Source organism: Vitis riparia, unplaced genomic scaffold (genome assembly GCF_004353265.1).
Source record: "Vitis riparia cultivar Riparia Gloire de Montpellier isolate 1030 unplaced genomic scaffold, EGFV_Vit.rip_1.0 scaffold454_pilon_pilon, whole genome shotgun sequence".
Classification (NCBI taxonomy): domain Eukaryota; kingdom Viridiplantae; phylum Streptophyta; class Magnoliopsida; order Vitales; family Vitaceae; genus Vitis; species Vitis riparia.
Window position 1 is genome coordinate 278,929 of NW_023269681.1, and position 23,390 is coordinate 302,318.

General features: G+C 31.3%; 1 protein-coding gene and 1 pseudogene across 1 annotated transcript; both read left to right on the forward strand.

Annotated features, from left to right (window-relative positions):
- Positions 1–11,142: 11,142 nt before the first annotated feature.
- Positions 11,143–14,081, forward strand: LOC117909867 (probable disease resistance protein At5g43730). The gene has a single exon (XM_034823914.1). The coding sequence runs from the start codon at positions 11,260–11,262 to the stop codon at positions 13,876–13,878; it is 2,619 nt and encodes an 872-aa protein (XP_034679805.1). The 5' UTR covers positions 11,143–11,259; the 3' UTR covers positions 13,879–14,081.
- Positions 14,082–18,463: 4,382 nt separating this feature from the next.
- On the forward strand, positions 18,464–21,697 carry LOC117909869 (annotated as a pseudogene).
- The last annotated feature ends 1,693 nt before the right edge of the window (positions 21,698–23,390 follow it).

The following is a 23,390-nucleotide window of genomic DNA, read 5'->3' on the forward strand; positions in this document are numbered from 1 at the left end:
ACCGATTGGAGAAGGAACTATATGTTAATTCTCTAATGCGAGGAAAAGAAACAAGTGACCGGAACTCCCTTTTTGTATGAAGAATCTGAGCCTAGTGATCTAAACTCCAAGAAACACTTTTCTTAGTAAGTAAAATCAGTTACGACTTTTGGTTAGCTTAAAACCAAACATTTTTCATTCAAACGTCTTTATGTTTTCTTTTAAAGCTAACCTTGAAATGAAAAGGCACCAATTCAGCTTTGAAATAATATCATTTGTGAAGTGAAAACCCATCCCAGTGAACGATCCTAGAGCCACTATGCTATAGTAGCTTTGTCTTTGCTACCCTAGTATATGGTGTAATAGGTTATAAATTTTGTTGATTAATCCCTCAATCAAGGAGCACCAGCTGGACACAAATCAGCTGAGACACCAATTAGGCATGAATCATTACAGAGGCAAAAGTCTCTTAAAAATCAATTCCCTCAATTTGGGAGTATCCTTGGCTACTGGTCTAGTTTTGTTTCTCATTATGACTCCATTCTCATCTTGTTTATTTTTAAATATCCACTTAGTACCTGTCACATGCTTATATTTAGGGTTAGGGACTAAGTACCACACATCATTTCTAACAAATTGATTTAATTCTTCTTGAAGTGTGGTAATCCATGATTCATCTCCTAAGGCTTCCTCCACATTTTTTTGGCTCTAATTGAGAGGTATAATAAAGAAAGTATATCTCATTTTGTCTAGCTTGTCTCCTTGTAACCATGAAATCATCCATGTTTCCTATTACATTTGAGATATGGTGATGCTTGGGTACTCTGGATTTATGTTTATTTCCCACTTCACTTGACTTAGCAATTTCATGTGCCTTTCTATCCTTGTTGGGGTCAACCACCTCTTCAAGGATACTTTCAGGATTACTATCGAAAGTAATCACTTTTTTAGGGTAATCAATTCTTAAGTTAAACTTTTAGAGTCAACCACTTCCTAATCATACCAAGAGTCGTTAACAACTACATTTGAAGATTTTTGAATAACTTTAGAACTTTGATGGTAAACCCTATAGGCTTTACTCTTATTGGAATAACTTAGGAAGATACCTAAGTCAGAATTAGAATAAAACTTTCCTAGGATTTCTCCATCCCTAAGAATATTGCACTCACTGCCAAAAGTCCTAAAATACTTAAGGCTTGGTTTTCTCCTAATTTACAATTCATAGGATGTTTTCTTTGTTCTAGGTCTAAGGAAAGCCTTATTAGCAGTATAGCAAGTCATGTTAATTACTTCGACCCAAAAATGCATAGGGGTATCATGCATGTGAAGCATCAACTCTCATCAAATCAATGTCCTTTTGTGGGCTCGCTTTTTTTCATGTGCATTCCCACTCGATGGCAAGACTCACTTTTTGTTTATGAAAATTTGATTTTTTGAAAAAAGTTGGAGTCACTTTTTTTTTTTTTTTTTTTAAGGGAAACTAATATAAGAAACTAAAACCCTAAGAAAAATGACTCCTATCTGGAAAAGCATGTCTTTGAAAAACCGGAGTCTAGGTCCGGGGATCAGGTTACCTATCGAGAAGGTGCCTCAAAAGGTAGCACCCTTCTAAGCCATAAAAAGGTCTCTACTAGTTAGGTTGAGGGAAGTGTGACAATTAATTGATTGACCTAGGGTACCAAGAAAGCAAAGGTGTCTACTTAAATCCTAATAGCATATTAAGTTAGCAAACAATCATTTTTAATCACATACAATAAAATAAGGTTAGTAAGCGTACCTATGGTGCTTCTTAAAGTGCTATCATAAGACAATAGGTTAGATCAAACAAATAGAAATATAACATGCATCTCATCAAAAGAAATCAAACAAACTAAGATAGTCAAGACCAACATCAAACATGGATATAGTTCACACAAGCGTACACATTCATAAAATTTAAACGTGTAAGGTAGAGACCATACTTGGATAGCATGAGTAATTTACAAAGTACTTCCATAAGATAAAGAAGGTTAGGGTAAATTACAAATGCAAATAATGTGATTTTAAATCCTATCAAGCATGGTATCTAAATAGCTTAATAGAAATAACTAGGGTATATGAAATCATCAATTAGAACATAAGTCATGTATATAATTCCTAAAAATAAACAATGGATATGATTACAACAAATAGCAAAAATGGTAGCAAAGGTGAGTTCTAAAAAGATTCTTTTATGTTGGGGTCCCATCAAGTCCCCAATTAATATTCATAAGCTTAACCTATGTGTTCCCATTAGCTTGGGAGTATAAGTTCAAACCTATGTGGAATAAAAAAAATATATATATTTTGGAAAACCAAAAAAAAAAAGTAGAATGCAATTTAGATGAAATGAGTTAATTAATTTTAAAAGAAAATATGGTCATTGCCTTAAACCTAAAATGAATAGTTTTTTTCCAAATCCTTTTGATGGTTTAAATACTTTTGAAGATAATTTTTTTTTCTTTTTTCTTTTTTTTCTTTTTTTTTTTCATATGGAAAAAAAAGGATCAAATGAATTAGTAAACCTTAAACAATATATACACAAAAAGGATTTTTTTTTTTTTTTTAAATTTCTTTCTGAGAGAGATTTGAAAAAATAAGAAAAGTGAACTTGGATTTTTTTTTTTCTTTGGCTGCCTTTCATTTGAAATCAAGAAGCCTCATGCATGATGGGAAAAATACATTTTTTTTAATATTTTATTTTCTTAAAAAAAAATATTGACATGAAAATTTAACCAAATATAGCATCCAATTATTTTATTTTATTTTTCAAAAAACAACATACTCACATGAGAATTTAACCAAAAAGTATTTAACAAATTTTTAAAACATAATCAACATGGGAATTTAACCTGACAATCATGCAATAAATTTTTAAAATCTACTAACATTAAAATTATACAAACCATTCATCCAATAAAATTAACAAAAATTATGCTCAAACTAATCATCTAATAAAAATAACATGTGAATTATACAAATTAATCATCCAACGAATTTTTAAAATAAAACTAACATGCAAATTATACAAATCAATCATTTAATGAATTTTTAAAATAAAATTAACAAAAATTACACTTGAATTAATCATCCAATGAATTTTTAAAATAAAACTAACAAAAATTATACAAATTATTCATACAAAGAATTTTTAAAAATAAATAACATACAAATTATACAAATTAATCATCCAATGAATTTTTAAAATAAAATTAACATTTGAATTATACAAATTAATCATCCAATGAATTTTTAAAATAAAATTAACATGAAAATTATACAAATCAATCATTCAATGAATTTTTAAAATAAAATTAACATGTGAATTATACAAATTAATCATCCAATGAATTTTTAAAATAAAAATAATATCCAAATTATACAAATTAAACATCTAATGAATTTTTAAAAATAAAACTAACATGCAAATTATACAAATTAAACATCCAATGAATTTTTAAAATAAAACTAACATGCGAATTATACAAATTAATCATCCAATGAATTTTTAAAATAAAAATAACATCCAAATTATGCAAATTAAACATCTAATGAATTTTTAAAAATAAAACTATCATGCAAATTATACAAATTAAACATCCATTGAATTTTTAAAATAAAATTAACATGCGAATTATACAAATTAATCATCCAATGAATTTTTTAAAATAAAATTAACATGTAAATTATACAAATTAAACATCTAATGAAATTTAAAATAAAATTAGCATGCAAATTATACAAATTAATCATACAATGAATTTTAAAAATAAAATTAACATGCAAATTATACAAATCAATCATCCAATGAATTTTTAAAATAAAATTAACATGTGAATTATACAAACCAATCGCCCAATGAATTTTTAAGCTAAAATTAACATGTGAATTATATAAACCAATCATCCAATGAATTTTCAAAATAAAATTAACATGCAATTTATACAAATTAATCATCCAATGAATTTTTTAAAATAAAATTAACATGTAAATTATACAAATTAAACATCTAATGAATTTTACAATAAAATTAGCATGCAAATTATACATATTAATCATCCAATGAATTTTTAAAATAAAATTAACATGCAAATTATACAAATCAATCATTCAATGAATTTTTAAAATAAAATTAACTTGTGAATTATACAAATCAATCGTCCAATGAATTTTTAAGACAAAATTAACATGTGAATTATACAAACCAATCATCCAATGAATTTTTAAAATAAAATTAACATGTGAATTAAACAAATTAATCATCCAATGAATTTTTAAAATAACATTAACATGTGAATTATACAAATCAATCATGCAATGAATTTTTAAAATAAAATTAACATGTGAATTAAACAAATCAATCATGCAATGAATTTTTAAAATAAAATTAACATGTGAATTAAGCAAATCAATCATCCAATGAATTTTTAATTAAAATAAAATTAACATGTGAATTATACAAATCAATCATGCAATGAATTTTTAAGATAAAATTAACATGTGAATTATATAAATCAATCATCCAATGAATTTTTAAGAAAAAATTAACATGTGAATTATACAAACCAATCATCCAATGAATTTTTAAAATAAAATTAACATGTAAATTATACAAATTAATCATCCAATGAATTTTTAAAATAAAACTAACAATCAAATTATACAAATTAAACATCCAATGAATTTTAAAAGTAAAATTAACATGAAAATTATACAAATTAATCATTCAATGAATTTTTAAAATAAAATTAACAAAAATTATACGTGAATTAATCTTCCAATTAATTTTTACAATAAAACTAACAAAACTTATACATATTAATCACACAAAGAATTTTTTAAAAATAAAATTAACACACAAATTTTTAGAGATTAATCATCCAATGAATTTTTACAATAAACTAACAAGCGAATTATACCAATTAACAAATTAATCATACAATGAATTCTAAAAATAAAATTAACAAAAATTATACCTGAACTAATCATCCAATTAATTTGTAAAATAAAACTATCATACAAATTAATCATCTAATGAATTTTAAAAATAAAATTAAATGCCAATTATACAAATTAATTATCCAATGAAATTTTAAAATAAAACTAACAAGCAAATTATACAAATTAAACATCCCATGAATTTTTTAAATAAAATTAACATACAAATTGATCATCCAATGAATTTTTAAAATAAAATTAACATGCAAATTATACAAATTAATCATCTCTTGAAATTTTAAAATAAAATTAACAAAAATGATTCAAATTAAACATCCAATAAATTTGTAAAATGAAATTAACAAATTATACAAATTAACCATACAAAGAATTTTTTTTCAAATAATAATAAAATTAACAAAAATTATACCTAAATTAATCTTCCAATTAACTTTTAAAATAAAACTAAGAAAATTATATAAATTAATCATATAAAGAATTTGTAAAATAAAATTAACAGAAATTATACATGAATTAATAATCTAGTTAATTTTTTAAAATAAAATTAACATGTGAATTATACAAATTAATCATCCAATGAATTTTTAAAATAGAATTAACAAAATTATGCCAAATTAATCATCCAATGAATTTTTACAATAAAACTAACATGCGAATTATACCAATTAACAAAAATTAACAAATTAATCATACAATTAATTTTTAAAATTAAATTAACGAAAATTATACCTGAACTAATCATCCAATTAATTTTTAAAATAAAACTAACATACAAATTAATCATATAATGAATTTTAAAAATAAAATTAACATGCAAATCATACATCATCCATGCAAGTTATACTTGAACTAGTCATCAAATGAATTTTTTTTTTAAATAAACGTAACAAAAAAAATATTCAAATGAACGTTCCAAGAATTTTTATTTTTTATTTTTAACAAATAACTAACAATCAATTTCATCAAAACTAACGTTTTGCGAATTTTTTTAAAAAAAATATCATGCAAACACATCCAAGACTTCAATATTTATCAAAACTTAAATTTCAAAATTTATATAAATTAAAACATCCAAACTAACATCAGTATTTTCAAAATTAAAACATCCACATCTATGAAACTAAAATCAATATCATATTTAATATTTACCTTCAATTCCCTTCAGGATGCAACTGATTGTCTCGTAAAAAATTTCATGCCCTGACTCTATGTCTGCTCTTTCAAGAGATCCTATTGTACATCATGTTGAACCCCACAATAATCTTCCCCTCAAAGAGTTCTCTCTATCCCCCAAAAAATCAAACTGTAGTTGTCCTTTTTCCTCTCTAATCCCTCCATTTTCCTCCTTTTTTTATCCACAAATCACTTTCTTAATATGCTAATCATCTTCTCCTACCACATTGAATATCTTTTTCTTAGAATGTTGTCCATTATTTCTCCTAAAAAAAATCATGTCGAATCTCAAAATTGCAGCTTGACCAAATCCCTCATCTCCTTTTCCAAAACCTTTCCCACGTGTTAAATTTCTCACTTACCAATATGTGTTCTCCATATTTTCATGATGTAGCCCTCAATCCTTTCTTCTATTGGTAAGTTTTACTTTTTCTCTCTCATTTTCCAAAACCCTCCCCATGTGTTGAATTTTTCACTTACCAAAATGTGTTCTCCATATTTTCATAATGCAGCCCTCAATCCTCTCTTCTCTTGGTAGGTCTTACTTTTTCTCGCTTTTTTTTTTTCCTTTTCCATTTTGGTGATTCTTGTTTTCCACCTTTGTTGACTCTCTCTTTGATAAACTTCTCTATAAAAACTGTATTTGGTAAACTTCAATGCAGAAACATAAAAATAAAATTAGATTGAACAAATGAATAATAATAAAATAAAAAAAAAACAAAAGAAAATGATGAAATAATAAAAGATAAATAAGTTAATAATAATAATAATAATAATAATAATAATAAAGTGTCATGCAAGTCATGCAAAGAAGTTTCAGTTATGTAATCATGCACGTCATGCAAAAAGAAGTGAGTCAACAGGTGACCTATTTGGGTCAAATGTGTCCAAATGGGTCAAAATGGGTCAAATGTGTCCAAATGGGTCAAGGTGATCTTGAATGGGTCGGGATGTGTCTAAATAGGCTAGGGTGATCCTAAATATGCAAGATGTGCCTAAATGGGCTAAATGTGCCTAAATTGGCCTAAGTGACTTAAATGGGCCTAGGTGTGTCTAAGTGGGCCTAAGTGAACCTAGGTGGATTAGGTGAGCCTAGATGGGCCAAAGTGATCCTACATGGGTCAAATATGTCTAAATGAGCCTAAGTGGACCTAAAAAGTGTCTAAGTGACATAGGGTGATCAGGATAGTGCCTAAGTGACTTAGGGTGATTAGGACAATGCTAGGGTGATCAATACAATGCCTAAGTGAATCTAGGTTGATCTAAATTGGCCTAAGTAAGCCTAAGTGGGTCTAAATGGACCAAATATGTCTAAATAGGCAAGGGTGATCCTAAATGGGCTGAATGTGTCTAAATAGACTAGGGTGATCCTAAATGGGTTGGATGTGCCTAAATGGGCCTGGGTGTGTCTAAATGGGCCTAAATAGGCCTAAATGGGCTTGGGTGTTTCTAAATAGGCCAGGTTGACCTAAATGGGTCAGATGTGTCTAAATAGGTTAGGATGATCCATAATGGGCCAAATGTGCCTAGGTAGGCCTAAGTGGACCTAAGTGGGTCTAAAATGGGCCAGAGAGTGTCTAAATGGGTTATGATGACCTAATTGGGCCGGATGTGCCTAATTGGGCCTGAGTATGTCTAAAAGGTCAGGATGACCTAAATGAGTCGGATGTGATGGGCTTGGGTGTGTCTAAATGGGCTTAAATGTGCCTAAATAGGCTTAAGTGACCTAAATGGGCCTAGGTGTGTGTAAGTGAACCTAGGTGGGTCTAAATGGGCCAGGGTGTGTCTAAATGGGTCAAGGTGACCTAAATGGGTCGGATATGCCTAAATAAGCCTAGGTGTGTCTAAATGGGTGTAAAAGTGTACCTAAATGAGCTATCTTAAAAAAGAATTAAAAAAAGAAAATCCTAAATCTAACTTAGGGATGCCAATGGTCACAAAGAGGGGTTCGATGAATCCCTCAATCAAAGTCTTTAAGGTGACTCAAAAAAAGGTAAGCTGTATGAGTGGCAATGGACCACCAGGAACTATTGCGAAGTACAGAAAGAGCACTTAATAAGACATATGTTATGGGGACAAAATGGAGGGTCTAGACCTTTATTTTCTTTATAGTATTGACCTTAGGCCCAAACCTTTCTGATAGGGATCTTAAGATTTTTCTTACCACTTTAAAGTCAAGGATTTGTTCTCTTAGGTTAAAGAAAAGTTCATAATGTTACTCAACGTTGAATATAATGTAGAGAAATTATAATTCTCTTACATTTGAAGGCTTTCAAATTTGGAAATGAGCATTTGTAATTTAGACAACTTCACAACTAAAGTGCCTTCATGAGTAATCTAGAGAATGTCCTAGAGTTCCTTTACAGGTGTATAGTTGGCTATCCTATGAAATTTGTCAGAACTTACCCCATTGAATATGTTAAAGGAAGCCTGAGTATTGGCCTCACTTCCTTCATTATCTAATTTATCCCATTCTTGTTTGAGTTTTAACTCATTAGTAGATTTCCCATTCACATTTAATTTCAATGGGGGTCCCCATCTATATTCCATTGAATTCTAGACCCTTTTCCCTTGCATTTTAAGAAAAAAAAAATCATTCAAGACTTTTAGTGGGAATAGTTACTCCCGTCAAAGTATGGTGGACTATTTAGGGGAGCCTTAGATCTTTGTTATTCCATACTAAACTTGTAGGATCAATAAAAATTTGATTATTATTTTGAAAAACCTACTTTGATACCAATTGAAAAAATGATTGTTCAATAGGTAAATACCCAAAGGGTAGTGAATGGGTGTATTTTAAAATTTTAAAAAATTAATCAATAACTTTACCCTAAACAACCAATTATGAGACTAATTTAACTCATTAAATTAACTTAACCCTATGAGATAATTTGAATAACCAAAGCAAGAAAACAACCACAAAGGGACACAATAATTTTCAGATGGAAAACCCCCACACTAATTGTGAAGATAAAAAACTATGGGTCTAAGACCTTTAATATGAAATCCATTATATGGTATCAAGTCACATAGAATTACCTAGCTACTTACTCTCCAAAACCTACAATTTGATCCACACTTGTGACGCAACAATCTCCAATTGCTTAAGTGAATTCTCCTCGACTTTATTGAATGAATGCAAGTCTTCTAACAATCTAATTGAATATTTGTTAAGAGATTGGGAATGATAGGACATGTTAGGTTGAGTCTTTCCAAAAGTGCCCAACCCTAACTAGGTTAAAAGAGGGGTTTTATAGGCCTACAACCCTAAAAGATCAATATCTAGAATTTTTCAAAAAGAATACTCATGAATTTCTAAAAAATAAATCTGCCATATTCCGACAGATGCAGGATGGTTGCTTGAGTGCATTTACATACTGCTCAACACCTCAGGTGTTTGAGTGTTAGATAAGCGCTTGAGTAGTTCCAACTCTTGAGCAATGTTTGAACTGCTCGAGCATCTCTTGTTTTTCCAAAACACTAATTTCAGCAATTTTAGTTCATAAAAAATTACTAGTTTGCTTTAACCTTTTAATCTCTTAAATTGCCACTAAACGAACCTTTTTAAACTTACCTATGACTTTTAAGTTGAGTCAGTAGCAACTTCGAATTTTCATTGGAGAGTAAATCATTATCTAAAAAATTTTCTAAGTTAGAATATTTTGAAACAAAATTACTAACATATAAAGTACTAACTCTTTGTCCTAACAAAATTAGATAAGGATAGTATAGAAAGTCAAAATAAATATACAAAAACATGGGACCATGGTACAATGAAATGATACTTTGAATACAAAGCCTTGAAACCACTTATAAATCTATCATTTGAAGCAAAATTGGAGAAGTTGGAAGTGCAATTGAGAGACTACCAAGCGAAAGTTGAACATATAAGAGCGGAATCACTATGAATATGAGAAACTCAAAATTTTGGACTATAAATAACAAGCATTTATATTTCAAAGATCATGAATTCTTTGGTGAAGATTCAAAATGATTTAATTACACGTTGTTGTGGAAACCATTCAACATAGGGTACAAAATCATAGGACTAAAGTACAAAGACATAATATTATGTTACAATCAAATGTAACTTTGGGTACCAACGATTGGGACTACTTAGAATTTTATCTTTTGCAGTGGAATTGAATAACAAGAAACTGGAATTGGAAAACAATACAGTGGAATTTGAATTTAGGGGAGTGGGATCACAATATAAGTGAGAAATTGAACCGGTTAATTTACTTCTACATTTTTTTTACTATTTTTTTTCTTTAATACAATATTTTACTTTAATAATTTATTTTTTAATAATATTTTATTTTAATTAATTAAAATATATTCTTAATTTTTTAATAAATTTGTATATAAGAAAAATTTTAAAGCTTCTATTTTTTATAAAGTCATTGTCATTTGCATTAAATTAACTAAGTAATTTTATATTTTTCATGCTAAATAATTTTTTATGCACATGATCTTATATTTTTTAAAATAATATAATTATAGGATCCGAAATAAATACTTTTTAATATTTTATTAAAATAATATTATATTTTATTTTGAAAATTTATTTTATCATTTAATCTAAATTTTAAACCATTTATATCTAAATTAATTATTTTTTATATAAATATATTCTTTAAAAATAAATTTTATTTGCGTCAAAAAATAAAAATAATTGAACCACATCTTGATAAAACATTTTTTCTAGATTTATTTATTGGATTTATATTAAAGAAAAAGATTGCGCACTTTTTAAAATAGTTTATCTTATTAAAATAGGACTAAATTTGTGTGTTTTTATGAAATTAAAAAAATAAAATAAAAACCACCACCACATTAGAAGTTCACTGTTACTTTTACCCGTCCAACTCTCCATCTGGGTGCCCAAAGAAGCCTTTTGACGTGTTTCAGACCAGGCAGCCTGTACAGCATCAAGCTATATCGTATATATATATATATATATGTTAATTGTTTAATAGTCAATGTATACGATGTATGCGGTATTGGGGGCTTTGTAAACAAAAACATAAAGTCGTTTTCCATCTTCATCTCTCCCACTGCAACCCATCACCTGTTTTCTCATCCATCATTAAATCTCTTTTTGGTTGAACTCCAACTCTTGTTTTCTCCATGGATGTCGCGGCGGATTGCGCTGCAAAGGGTGCTGCTCACTCTCGTGATCAGCTCCCACAAAATCTCAATTCTTTGGCAAACGCAATGGAGGAACTCAAGCATGTCTATCAAGATCTGAAAGAAAGGGTGAAGCGTGAAGAGCAATTTCAGAAGAAGCGTACTCGTGAAGTGGATGCCTGGTTCTGCAGTGTGGAAAACATGGAAAAGGAAGTGAACGAGTTAATGGTAAAAAGTGATATAGAAATCCAGAAGAAATGTCTCGGATCCTGTTGTCTCACAAACTGCCGCTCCAGCTACAAGCTTGGGAAAATGATTAGAGAAAAGGTGGCTGCTGTGGCGGAACTACAGAGCAGAGTAGATAATTTCGACGAGGTGCCTGTCCAGTTGATTCATCCAGCGGTGAATGAGAGGCCTATGGGAAACATTGTGGGCTTAGATTTGTTGTTTGACAGGGTTTGTAGATGGCTCGAAGATGAACAAGTGGGAACTATTGGAATATATGGCATTGCGGGTGTGGGGAAAACGACTCTCTTGAGAAAAATCAAAAACGAGGGCTTGGAAAGGAACAATGAATTTGATGTAGTAATTTGGATAGTGGTGTCCAAAGGAGCAAGGATCGAGAAGGTTCAGGAACGGATTCTGCATGGATTGGACGTTCCCGATTACAAATGGAAAGATAGGATCCAGGAAGACAAGGCTTTGGAAATATTTCAGGTCTTGAAAACAAAAAAATTTCTGCTCGTTTTAGATGATATGTGGGAGTGGCTTGATCTCATGAAATTGGGGATTCCTCCTCTAAATAATCAAAATAAGTCCAAAGTAGTACTTACGACGCGCTCTCAACAGGTTTGCCACCAAATGGAAGTTCAGAAGATGGTTGAAGTAGAGTGCTTGGGAAAGGAGGAAGCCTTTGCTCTGTTTCGGTCCAAGGTAGGAGAAGATACTTTAAATTCTCATCCAGATATACTGCATATTGCCGAAATTGTTGCCCAAAATTGCAAAGGTTTGCCTCTTGCCCTCATAATCATGGGACGAGCCATGGCCGGAAAGACAAGTCCAAAGGAATGGGAGATATTGATGAGTAATCCATCCGAGTTTGAAGGTATGGAGGACCAATTATTTCCAGTTCTAGCATTAAGTTATGATAGTTTGGATGATGATAACATCAAAGCATGTTTCATCTATTGCTCTTTATTCCCCGAGAATCATGAAATTTGTTGTGATCAGCTGATAGAACTTTGGATTGGGGAGGGATTCTTGGATGAATTTGATCATACACATGAAGCAAGAAACCAAGGAGGTATCATTATTGAGCGTTTACAGCATGCAAATCTATTGGTGAATGGTATATCTGAGAAATATGTGAAAATGCACGACCTAATTCGTAATATGGCCTTGTGGATAGCTAGTGAACGCGGGAAGAAGAAGAAATTTGTGGTACAAGAACAGGTTGAATCGATTCAAGCTTACAAAGTGGCAGAATGGAAGGAGGCACAGAGGATATCATTGTGGGACTGTAGTGTGGAAGAGCTGAAAGAGTCACCATCTTTCCTCAATCTTGAGACATTGATGGTATCGTGTAAGTTGATGTCATACCCAAGTGGACTCTTCGTGTATATGCCTATTATAAGAGTTCTGGACTTGTCCAAAAATTTTGGATTGATTGAGTTACCAGTGGAGATTGATAGGTTAGCAAGCTTGCAGTATCTTAATTTGTCCTACACACAGATAGTAAAGCTACCAATCCAGCTCGAGAAACTGTCAAAACTAAGGTGTTTGATATTGGACGAGATGCATCTGCTTCGAATAATTCCTCGTCAACTGATATCAAAGCTTTCATCGTTGCAGCTGTTTAGTATTTTCAATTCCATGGTTGCCCATGGAGATTGTAAAGCCCTGTTGAAGGAGTTAGAGTGTTTGGAGCATTTGAATGAGATCTCCATCCGTCTAAAACGTGCTCTCCCCACCCACACATTATTCAATTCCCACAAGTTGAGAAGGAGCATAAGACGGCTAAGCCTGCAAGACTGTGCCAGCATGAGCTTTGTCCAACTGTCCCCTCATCTACAGATGCTTGAAATCTATGCATGTTCTGAACTGAGGTTTGTGAAAATCTCTGCAGAAAAGGAAGGCCCATCTGATATGGTCCATCCAAATTTCCCAAGCCACCAATATTTCTGCAAGCTTCGTGAAGTAGAGATAGTTTTTTGTCCAAGATTGTTGAACTTGACATGGCTTGCTCACGCTCAAAACCTTCTGTCCCTGGTTGTTAGAAACTGTGAGTCTCTGGAAGAAGTGATAGGAGAAGGTGGTGGAGTAGCAGAAATTGAACAAGATTTGGTGGTCGTATTCTCAGGACTCAAAACTCTCCATTTGTGGAGTCTACCAAAGCTAAAGAGTATACATGGAAGACCCCTGCCATTTCCTTCCTTGAGGGAGTTTAATGTGAGATTCTGTCCAAGTCTTAGGAAGCTGCCATTTGATTCTGATACGTGGGCTAGTAAAAATCCATTAAAAATCAAGGGAGAAGAAGAATGGTGGGATGGACTCGAGTGGGAGGATCAAAACAGTGCTAAGCTCTCTCTCTCTCCATGTTTCGTGCCTGTGAGGTGGTGATGATGGACTGGTGGTGGGATCAATCTGTTTTCTTCCTTCTTCAGTGTTCAGGGTGTTCTTCCTTTCTTTCTTTCTTCTTTCTATGATTTATAATATGTAATATATCTGTTGAACATTTCTTGCCTGGATGCATTGGCAATTAAATTGTCTATAGTCTAGGCTATTTATGATGATATTCACAAAAGTTTGTTTTTGTAACGAAATAATGAGAGTAGGCAATAAGAAAAATAGAATAAGAACACACAAATTTATATGGAAAACCTTAAATGAGAAAAACCACGGGTAGAGAAGAAGAAGATTGACCTGTCAAAAAATCTCATAATTTTAGTTTCACCACATATCGTATCGCGAGCTTTTCAGATTGGACCAAATAAAATTCAAGTCACCAAATTCTAACGGTTTTCATAAAGTAATTTCAACATTCTTTTAATTATTATACATCCTTTCATTTAAATGATTTTTTCTTTAGGCTGCTTTTAAGGATTCTCCTCACTCCATTTTATTTTCATTTTGTTAAAACAACTTAAGAGTGCATTTGACAATAATTTTGAAAAGTGTTTCTAGTATTTCTAATATTTGAAAAATAAATTTTTTCAAGTGTTAAAAAGACTAAAAACACTTCCCACAATCACTGTCAAACACTCTTAGCTATTTTGTTTGTCGACAATTTTGGCTTTAAGTTTTTTATTTAGTGAGGGTTTCATAAAAGTTATTTATTTGGTAGGGATTTGATATAGTATACCAACGGTTGGCTTCAATTTGATGAAGCTTTGTAACTATTAACCATTTTTCTTTGCGTTTCAAGAATCAAGACTATTAGATTGCCGAGAAAGCGAAGAAAAGTGTTAATTTACAGAAAAAGTTGGTTTCAAATCCAAATAGATGTGCTTAGTTGTGGGTATACCCTTCACTATGAAGGAACCATAATGGAAGGGTCGGAATCCCATTTTCCCTCAAGTTGTGGGTTGTTTGGTTGGCTAGAAAATAGAGAAAAGTATTGGTTTCTAAGTGTTGAAGGAAGGGATGGAATCCCATTTTCCCCTCATATTGTGAGTTGTTTGGTAGTCTAGAAAATAGATAAAAGTATTGGGTTCTAAGTGTTAAGTAAGTTTGCACTTGCCGGGATTGTATGAAATTATTCTCTTATATATAATGTTACACAATAACGAGAATAGACCAAAAAAAAAAAAATACCAATAGAATAAAAACACATAGATTTAGGTAAAAAATCTTAGACGGGAAAAACTAAAGGTAAAAAAGAAAAAAATCCACTATATCAAAAAATTGATATAAGAGGAAAGAGTTGCGAGCAGTTACAACATTATAACCCTAAAATTGTGCATCATCATCATCACACACACTTGTGTATATATATATATATATATATATATACACAAGAGTAATTAATAAAGCAGGTCTAGGCTCAATTCCTCCGCTACCACCACACACCCCCAAAAAAGTATCATAATTATAATTTCATATATATATATATATATATATATATCGTACCATAAGCTTTTCGGGTCGGACCAAATATAGTTCGAATCAACAAACTCTAACATGTAATGTTAGTCGGTTGTCTATGCCTTTTAACCTAACATGGGTGAACCTCCCAGCAGGTTTTGCAACAAGAACACATCCTAAAGACTCAATTAGCTCTTAACTGATAGGACAGGTAGAAATGAAAATAAAATGCTTTGTTTTTTAATTTTATCAAACATTTTTTAAATTCGGGGATTTTTCAAGAAGTTGTGAAGATTCCGGATTATTTTTAAACAATATTATTTCATGTTATCTTTTAAACAAAACAGGTCCCAACGCCATCAGAAAATGTTCCCTTTGGCTCTCAATAGGTTTGAGAAATATACTAATAGTAATAGCTATCGCTATAGCTATCAAATGTATAATAATTTAGAGAGATAGAGAGATAAATATTGACAAGTGGTGGGGCAAATTTTTTTATTCGACCATGCATATGCACCAGGAGGAGCCACGATGAGGTCAAGCACAAAGCAATTACATGTGAACATTTCCTTTGAACAAACAAAAAAGGTTCAAATTTTATAATCAAATTTATAACTTATAAATTGTCAATTTTATAAGTAAGGTATGCAACATTATTTTTAAAAGGTTGGAACAGCTGGTCATGTTTATGTTCATTAAAATATTGACAACTGGAAGTATAGGTTATTTTTTGAAAGATAATGTTTTAAAAGGTTGGAACAGCTAGCCATGTTTATGGTTCACTAAAATATTGACAACTGGTTGGGCAAACCATGAGGAACCATGATGAGATCAACAGGTACAATGCATTTGCATGTCCCAACTCCCATTGAATAAACAAAAAGGGTTTCAAATTAATTTTATGATCAAAATTTATGACTCCCATGAAATTTTACATATTCAATTTAAGTTTGAACAATTGCATTTAGTGCACCATTTAAATTTTGTAAAAAGCTCTTTCAGATCATAGAAAATTATTCAAGTACTGTTTTGTTAGTGTAGAAACTTTTTTTTAAAAAAATTAAGAGTGTGTTTATCATTGTTTCTATTGAAGTATTTTTAGTGAAAGTATTTAATCTTAAAATGTTTTAAAGAAATTAGGGTTTGTTTGACAACTGTTTTCAAGAACAGTTTTTTTTTTTTTTTGAAGAAAAAAAAACCGAAAAACACATTTGACAATCATAATACTATTTTTATTTTCTATTTTCAAAAACAAAAAATATAATTTTTTTAGATAACATCTTTTAGTTGTTTTAAAAAATAATTATACCAACATATATAATGATTACAAGTAAAAATCCAAACATAAAAATTATTTGAAAAGTATATTTAAAAGTATTAAAAATAAGTTAAAAATATTTTAGGTTCCAAATAGATTTTTATTTTACAAAACATTAGAAAATAGTTTTTAGAAACTGTTTTTAAAAATTATTTTTCAAAACTGTTTTAACAAATAGTTGCCAAACAAGTCCTTACTTATTAAAAGTCTCTCTAAAAAACACTAAGTGTATGTCTAGGAGTTTTTCTAATCGAAGTATTTTTAGTTGAAATGTTTTCTTTTGAAGAGTTTTTAGGAAAATCATCAATTAATGTTTCTTCATAAAATACTATAAGTGACTTTTCAATACTATAAGTGATTTTTTTAGATTTTGAAAGTGTTTCATAAATTTTGTTAAACACCTAATTTAAAAAAAAAAAACATTTTTTAAGGTTAAAAATGTTTCCTAAAATTACTGCCAAATGAAAGTGATTTTCCAACACTATAATTGATTTTTAAAAGTGTTTTATAAATTATGTCAACCATCTAACTTTTATTTTAAAATTAAAAACACTTTTTAAAATTATTATCAAATGGAATCTAATATGATAACATATACACTAGCTTTTCACAAGTAAAATAATTTCACAATATTAAGCAAAATTATTCACCCATGAAAAAAATTAATAGGACATAGTTAATAAGTTATGGTCGTAGTTTGCTTACTCTTAATTCTTAGAAAAATTGAGTGAGAAAGAAAATAAAAAAGAAAATGATAAGAAAAGAAAATGTGAAAGAAAATAAAAATAGATATAAAGTTAATAAATTATTTTTATATATCATAAGATTAAACAACTTAAAATATATAAAATTTTAATTAATTATATTTTTTTTTCCATATGTTTTATAAATAAATCAAACATGATAAAATCATTTTTTTTTCTTAACATATTTTTATTTTCTTAGTACTTTCTAAGAATTAAATATAATTTTAGGTTATGTTTGGTTCCTGAAAAATAATAAGAAAAAAAAACTATTAATAAAAATGATTTTCTTATATTTGGTTATAATATGAAAAATATTAAAGAAAATTAAATATAATTAACATAAGTTATAATCTTATATATTTTAAAATTATATAAAACCCGTTTGGTAGTGATTTTAGGAAACGTTTCTAATATTTTTAACACTTGAAAATTTTTATAATTCAAGTGCTAAAAAATTTAAAAACGTTTTTTAAAATCAATACCAAATGCACTCTTAATCTTTACATTTAACAGCTAAAATAAGTAAAAGAAATTTGAAGTAGTATATAAAAACAATTTTTTAATTTTTTAATTTATTTTACTTTTTCTTTTCTTCTATTTTTCCTCCTCATTTTTTTTCCTTATATCTTACTTGAAATATCTGGAGGATCAAACACAACCTTAAGATTTATAAGAGATTAATTTCAATCGTTATGCTAATGTATTTCTTGTTTATTCCTAACAAGCGGACATTAAATTAGATCAATCTCTACATCATTTTTAAACCTATGGTTATTTTATGTATTATTTATTATTATTTCATAGTGAACATGTCCCTTTGTCAAGTAAAGGCTACACAGCCTAAGACATAGTTTAAGAGTCTGTTTGTTATAAACAGCAGAAAAGATTCTACAATAAAAACATGCTTTTGAAAAAAAGAAAAAAAAAATCAGGTATTGAAGAAAATTTTAAAAAATACTTTCAAAAAATTACAAAGTCTTTGCAATTTTGAATAAATAAATAATCATTAGACCAGTATTCATCTTTACCTCTACCACTGCAACCGTCTCCAGTTTTCAGATCCTCAACTTTTCTTCGCTTGAATTCCAGTATTCATCTTTATCTCTCTCACTGCAACCCGTCCCCAGTTCCCAGTTTTCAGATCCTCATCTTTTCTTTGCTTGAATTCCAGTATTCATCTTTACCTCTCCCACTGCAACCCGTCTCCAGTCCCCAGTTTTCAGATCCTCATCTTTTCTTTGCTTGAATTCCAACTCTTGTTTCCATGGACTTTGTGAGTCCAATCCTGAAAATCGTCAACTGCTTATGGGATTGCTGTGATAAGCGTGCTGTTTACATCCGTCAACTCCCGGAAAATCTCAAGTCTTTGAGAGATGAAATGGAGGAACTTAAGAATGTGTATAAAGATGTGAAGAAAAGGGTGGAAGATGAACAGAAACTTCAGAAGGAGATTAAACATGTAGTGACTGGCTGGATCCGCAACGTAGAATCCATGGAAGGAGAAGTGAACGAAATGTTGACAAAAGGAGAAGAAGAAATCAAGAAGAAATGTCTCGGAAACTGTCGCGCCAGCTACGAGCTTGGAAAGATGGTACCTAAAAAGATTAATGCTGTGTCTCAATTGTGCAGTGAGGCAAATAATTTCCAAGAGGTGGCTGCCCCTTTGCCTACACCTCCGGCGATCGAGGTGGTCGCTGCCCCTTCGCCTACACTTCCAGTGATCGAGCTGCCTTTGGACAACACGGTGGTGGGCTTGGATTCCTTGTCTGAGGAGGTATGGAGATGCCTGCAAGATGACAAGGTGAGAACTATTGGATTATACGGGATGGGGGGTGTGGGGAAAACAACCCTCTTGAAAAGAATCAATAATGAATTCCTCGAAACCAGCTTTGAATTTGATAAAGTGATTTGGGTTGTTGTGTCTAAACCGGCAAGTGTGGAAAAAATCCAAGAAATGGTTCTCCGTCAGTGTGACGCTCCTGATAACAGATGGAAAGGTAGGAGTGAGGATGAAAAGGCTAAGGAAATATACAATATCTTAAAAACAAGGAAATTTATACTCTTGTTAGATGACATATGGGAGCAGCTAAATCTCTTAAAAATCGGGTTTCCTCTGAATGATCAAAATATGTCCAAAGTAATATTTACAACACGATTTTTGAATGTGTGTGAAGCTATGGGAGCTGAGAGCATTAAAGTGGAATGCTTGAAATTCAAGGACGCCTTCGCTTTGTTTCAAAGCAATGTGGGAGAAGCCACCTTCAATTCTCATCCAAGGATACCCAAGCTCGCAAAGATTGTCGTTGAAGAATGTAAAGGCCTGCCACTTGCCCTCATGATTGCTGGAGGAGCAATGAAAGGAAAGAAAACTCCCCAAGAATGGCAGAAAAACATAGAACTGTTGCAGAGCTATCCATCAAAAGTTCCAGGTATGGAGAATGATTTGTTTCGAGTTTTAGCATTGAATTATGACAACTTGAGCAAACCCAACGTCAAATCATGTTTCCTATATTGCTCCATGTTCCCGGAAGATTGGGAAATTTCTTGCAAGCGGCTCATAGAACTATGGATAGGGGAGGGGTTTCTCGGTGAATGGCGTCACATACATGATGCACGTACTAATGGAGAGGAAATTATTGAACAGCTAAATGCTTCATGTCTGTTGGAGTGTGGTCAATCCGAAAAGCATGTAAAAATGCATGATGTGATTCGGGACATGGCTTTGTGGTTGGCTTGTGAAAATGGGAAGAAGAAGAACAAATGCGTGATAAAAGAGCATGTCAGATGGATTGAAGGTCACGAAATTGCAGAGTGGAAGGAGACCCAAAGAATGTCGTTGTGGGATAATAGTATTGAAGATTCCACTGAACCACCGGAATTTTCGAAATCTCGAGACTTTGCTTGCATCAGGTGAGTCGATGAAGTCATTTCCAAGCCAATTCTTTACACACATGTCTGTCATTAGAGTTCTGGACTTGTCAAATTCTGAGTTGATGGTGTTGCCTGCAGAGATTGGTAACCTAAAAACTCTGCATTATCTTAATTTGTCAAAAACAGAAATAGAGAGTCTCCCAATGAAGCTCAAAAATTTGACAAAACTAAGGTGCTTGATATTGGATGATATGGAAAAACTTGAAACAATTCCATCTCAATTGATATCAAGCCTTTCATCTTTGCAGTTGTTCAGTCTTTATGCTTCCATAGGTTGCAATGGAGACTGGGGATTCCTCTTAGAGGAGCTAGCGTGCTTGAAACATGTGAGTGACATATCTATCCCTCTAAGAAGTGTCCTTCACACCCAAAAGTCAGTCGACTCCCACAAGTTAGGAAGGAGCATAAGAAGGCTAAGCCTACAAGACTGCACTGGCATGACGACAATGGAACTATCCCCTTACCTACAGATTCTTCAAATATGGAGATGTTTTGATTTGGCAGATGTGAAAATCAATCTGGGAAGGGGACAAGAATTCTCCAAACTTTCCGAAGTGGAGATAATTAGGTGTCCAAAATTGCTGCACTTGACATGTCTTGCTTTTGCTCCAAACCTTTTGTCTCTCCGTGTGGAATACTGCGAGTCAATGCAAGACGTGATCACAGAAGATGAAGAGATTGGAATTTCAGAAGTTGAACAATGTTCAGATGCATTCTCAGTACTCACAACTCTCAGTTTATCTTATTTATCAAATCTAAGGAGTATATGTGGAGGAGCTCTGACATTTCCTTCCCTAAGAGAGATCACTGTGAAACACTGTCCAAGGCTAAGGAAGCTGACATTTGATTCCAACACCAACTGTTTGCGTAAAATCGAGGGAGAACAACACTGGTGGGATGGGTTGGATTGGGAAGATCAAACCATTAAGCAGAAACTCACTCAATATTTTGTGCCTAAATGAAGGTGATGATACATTGGGGGCAGCTCACCCAGTTCGTCTCTTTTTTCCTTTCATCTCCAGGTAATTTCGCTTTCATTTCTTTCTCTCTTCTCATCCTTTTTTTTTTTCTTTATATCTTTTTAATTTAGGTGAGTAAACTAACCGAGATGTAATTTGGTTCTTTTCATTTTTGCAGGTTTTTTTCTTTTCATAAGAAAATGGTTCAGAAAAACGTTTCAAGAATCTCAAATTATGGATGTGGAACATGAATTATGGAGTTGCTTGTTTTGGTCATGTATTGCTTATCCAAAATTGTAGACTACATATATGTCTTTGATTGAGCTTGTTGAGCTTTTCATGTAATTTTTTATTTATTTCTTTTGTAACTTTAAAGTGAATGACAAGTGGTATTATATTAAGATTGTTTGCTAATGTTTGTATTCTAAGTGTTTTCTTTGTAAGTGTTTTTAAGAGAATTATTTATCAAATATTTTTTCAAAAATTCTTATAAATGATTTTTTATTAATGTTAAAAGAACTAAAAATGATTTTAAAACTTTTTAAAATTAGTTTTAAAATTTTATTAAATATTTGATTTTTCTTTAAAAACATTTTTTTTTTTTTAATGTTGGAAGTGTTTTCTAAAATAACTATCTATCGGACTATAAAATAACTATCTACCTAAACCCATTTGTCGTGAGTGAATGAAAGGTAAACAAACTAAGAGTTCTCACAAAGGGTTAAGGAGATAAGGACCACTAAACCTTTAGACTTGCTTCATATGGATCTTATGGGTCCAATGCGAACTAAAAGCAGAGGTGGCAAGAGATATGTCCTTGTGGTTGTAGATGATTTTTCGAGATACTCTTTTGTGAGTTTTCTAAAGGAGAAATTAGAGGCCATAGAGCATTTAAAGTCTTTATTCGATAGAATACAAGTAGAAATAGGTCATCCAATTGTAAGGATTAGGAGTGATAGGGGAAGAGAGTTTGATAATGTGGATGTTGACTGACATCTTTTGCGAGCCTAAAGGAATTAAACATGAATTTTCAACCCCTAATGTGGTTAGAAATGATACTGAGTATGACAAAGATATAATTGAGAATCAAATTTTAACCCATGAATCAATTGGGGATAACCCTTAAGACTTGGAAATCACAAAAGAAAACCTTAACAATACCCCTGAAAGAGACATTGACCCTAACAATGATGAACTATACCTCTAGATGACATTCTTGAAGAAACAAGGAATAAGCATAGACCCAGAATACCCAAGAACCACCTAATCTCAAATGTCATAGGAAATGTTAATGAACAAGTGGTTACTAAGAGACAATCAAGATCAAATAAGATGAGTCTTGTTTTCCATGCCTCCCAATTGGAGCCAAAGAATGTGAAGGAAGCTTTAAGAGATGAATCTTAGACTACCACACTCTAAGAAGAGTTAAATCAATTCACTAGGAGTGATGTGTGGTATTTAGTCTCTAGGCCTAAAGATAAACATGTCATAGATACAAAATGGATCTTCAAGAATAAGCAAGATGAAAATGGGGTCATTGTGAGAAACAAAGCAAAGTTGGTTGCCCAATGATACTCATAGATAGAGGGCATTGATTATGAAGAGACATTTGTACTCGTAGCTAGATTAGAATCAATTAGGATACTTTTGGCAATAACATGCTTCTTGAGGATAAAGCCTTACCAAATGGATCTCAAGAGTGCATTTCTAAATGGAATTCTGAGTGAAGAGTTTTATGTTGAGCAACCTAAGGGATTCGAGGATCCAAAATTCCCCAATTATGTCTATAGGTTAAAGAAAGCTCTTTATGGATTAAAGCAAGCCGCTAGAGCTTGGTATGAGAGGTCCATGACCTATCTTTTGGAGAAAAAAGTTTGAGAGAGGGGGAGTTGATAGAACCTTGTTTGTTAATAGGTCCAATGATGAGTTGTTAGTGGATCAAATTTATGTTGATGATATAGTTTTTGGAGCTACCTCTAGTGACCTTTCTCTTAGTTTTGTCGAAGAGATGAAGACTGAATTCGAGATGAGCATGGTAGGTGAACTAACCTTCTTCCTAGGATTGCACATTAGACAACTAAAATGGAATCTTTC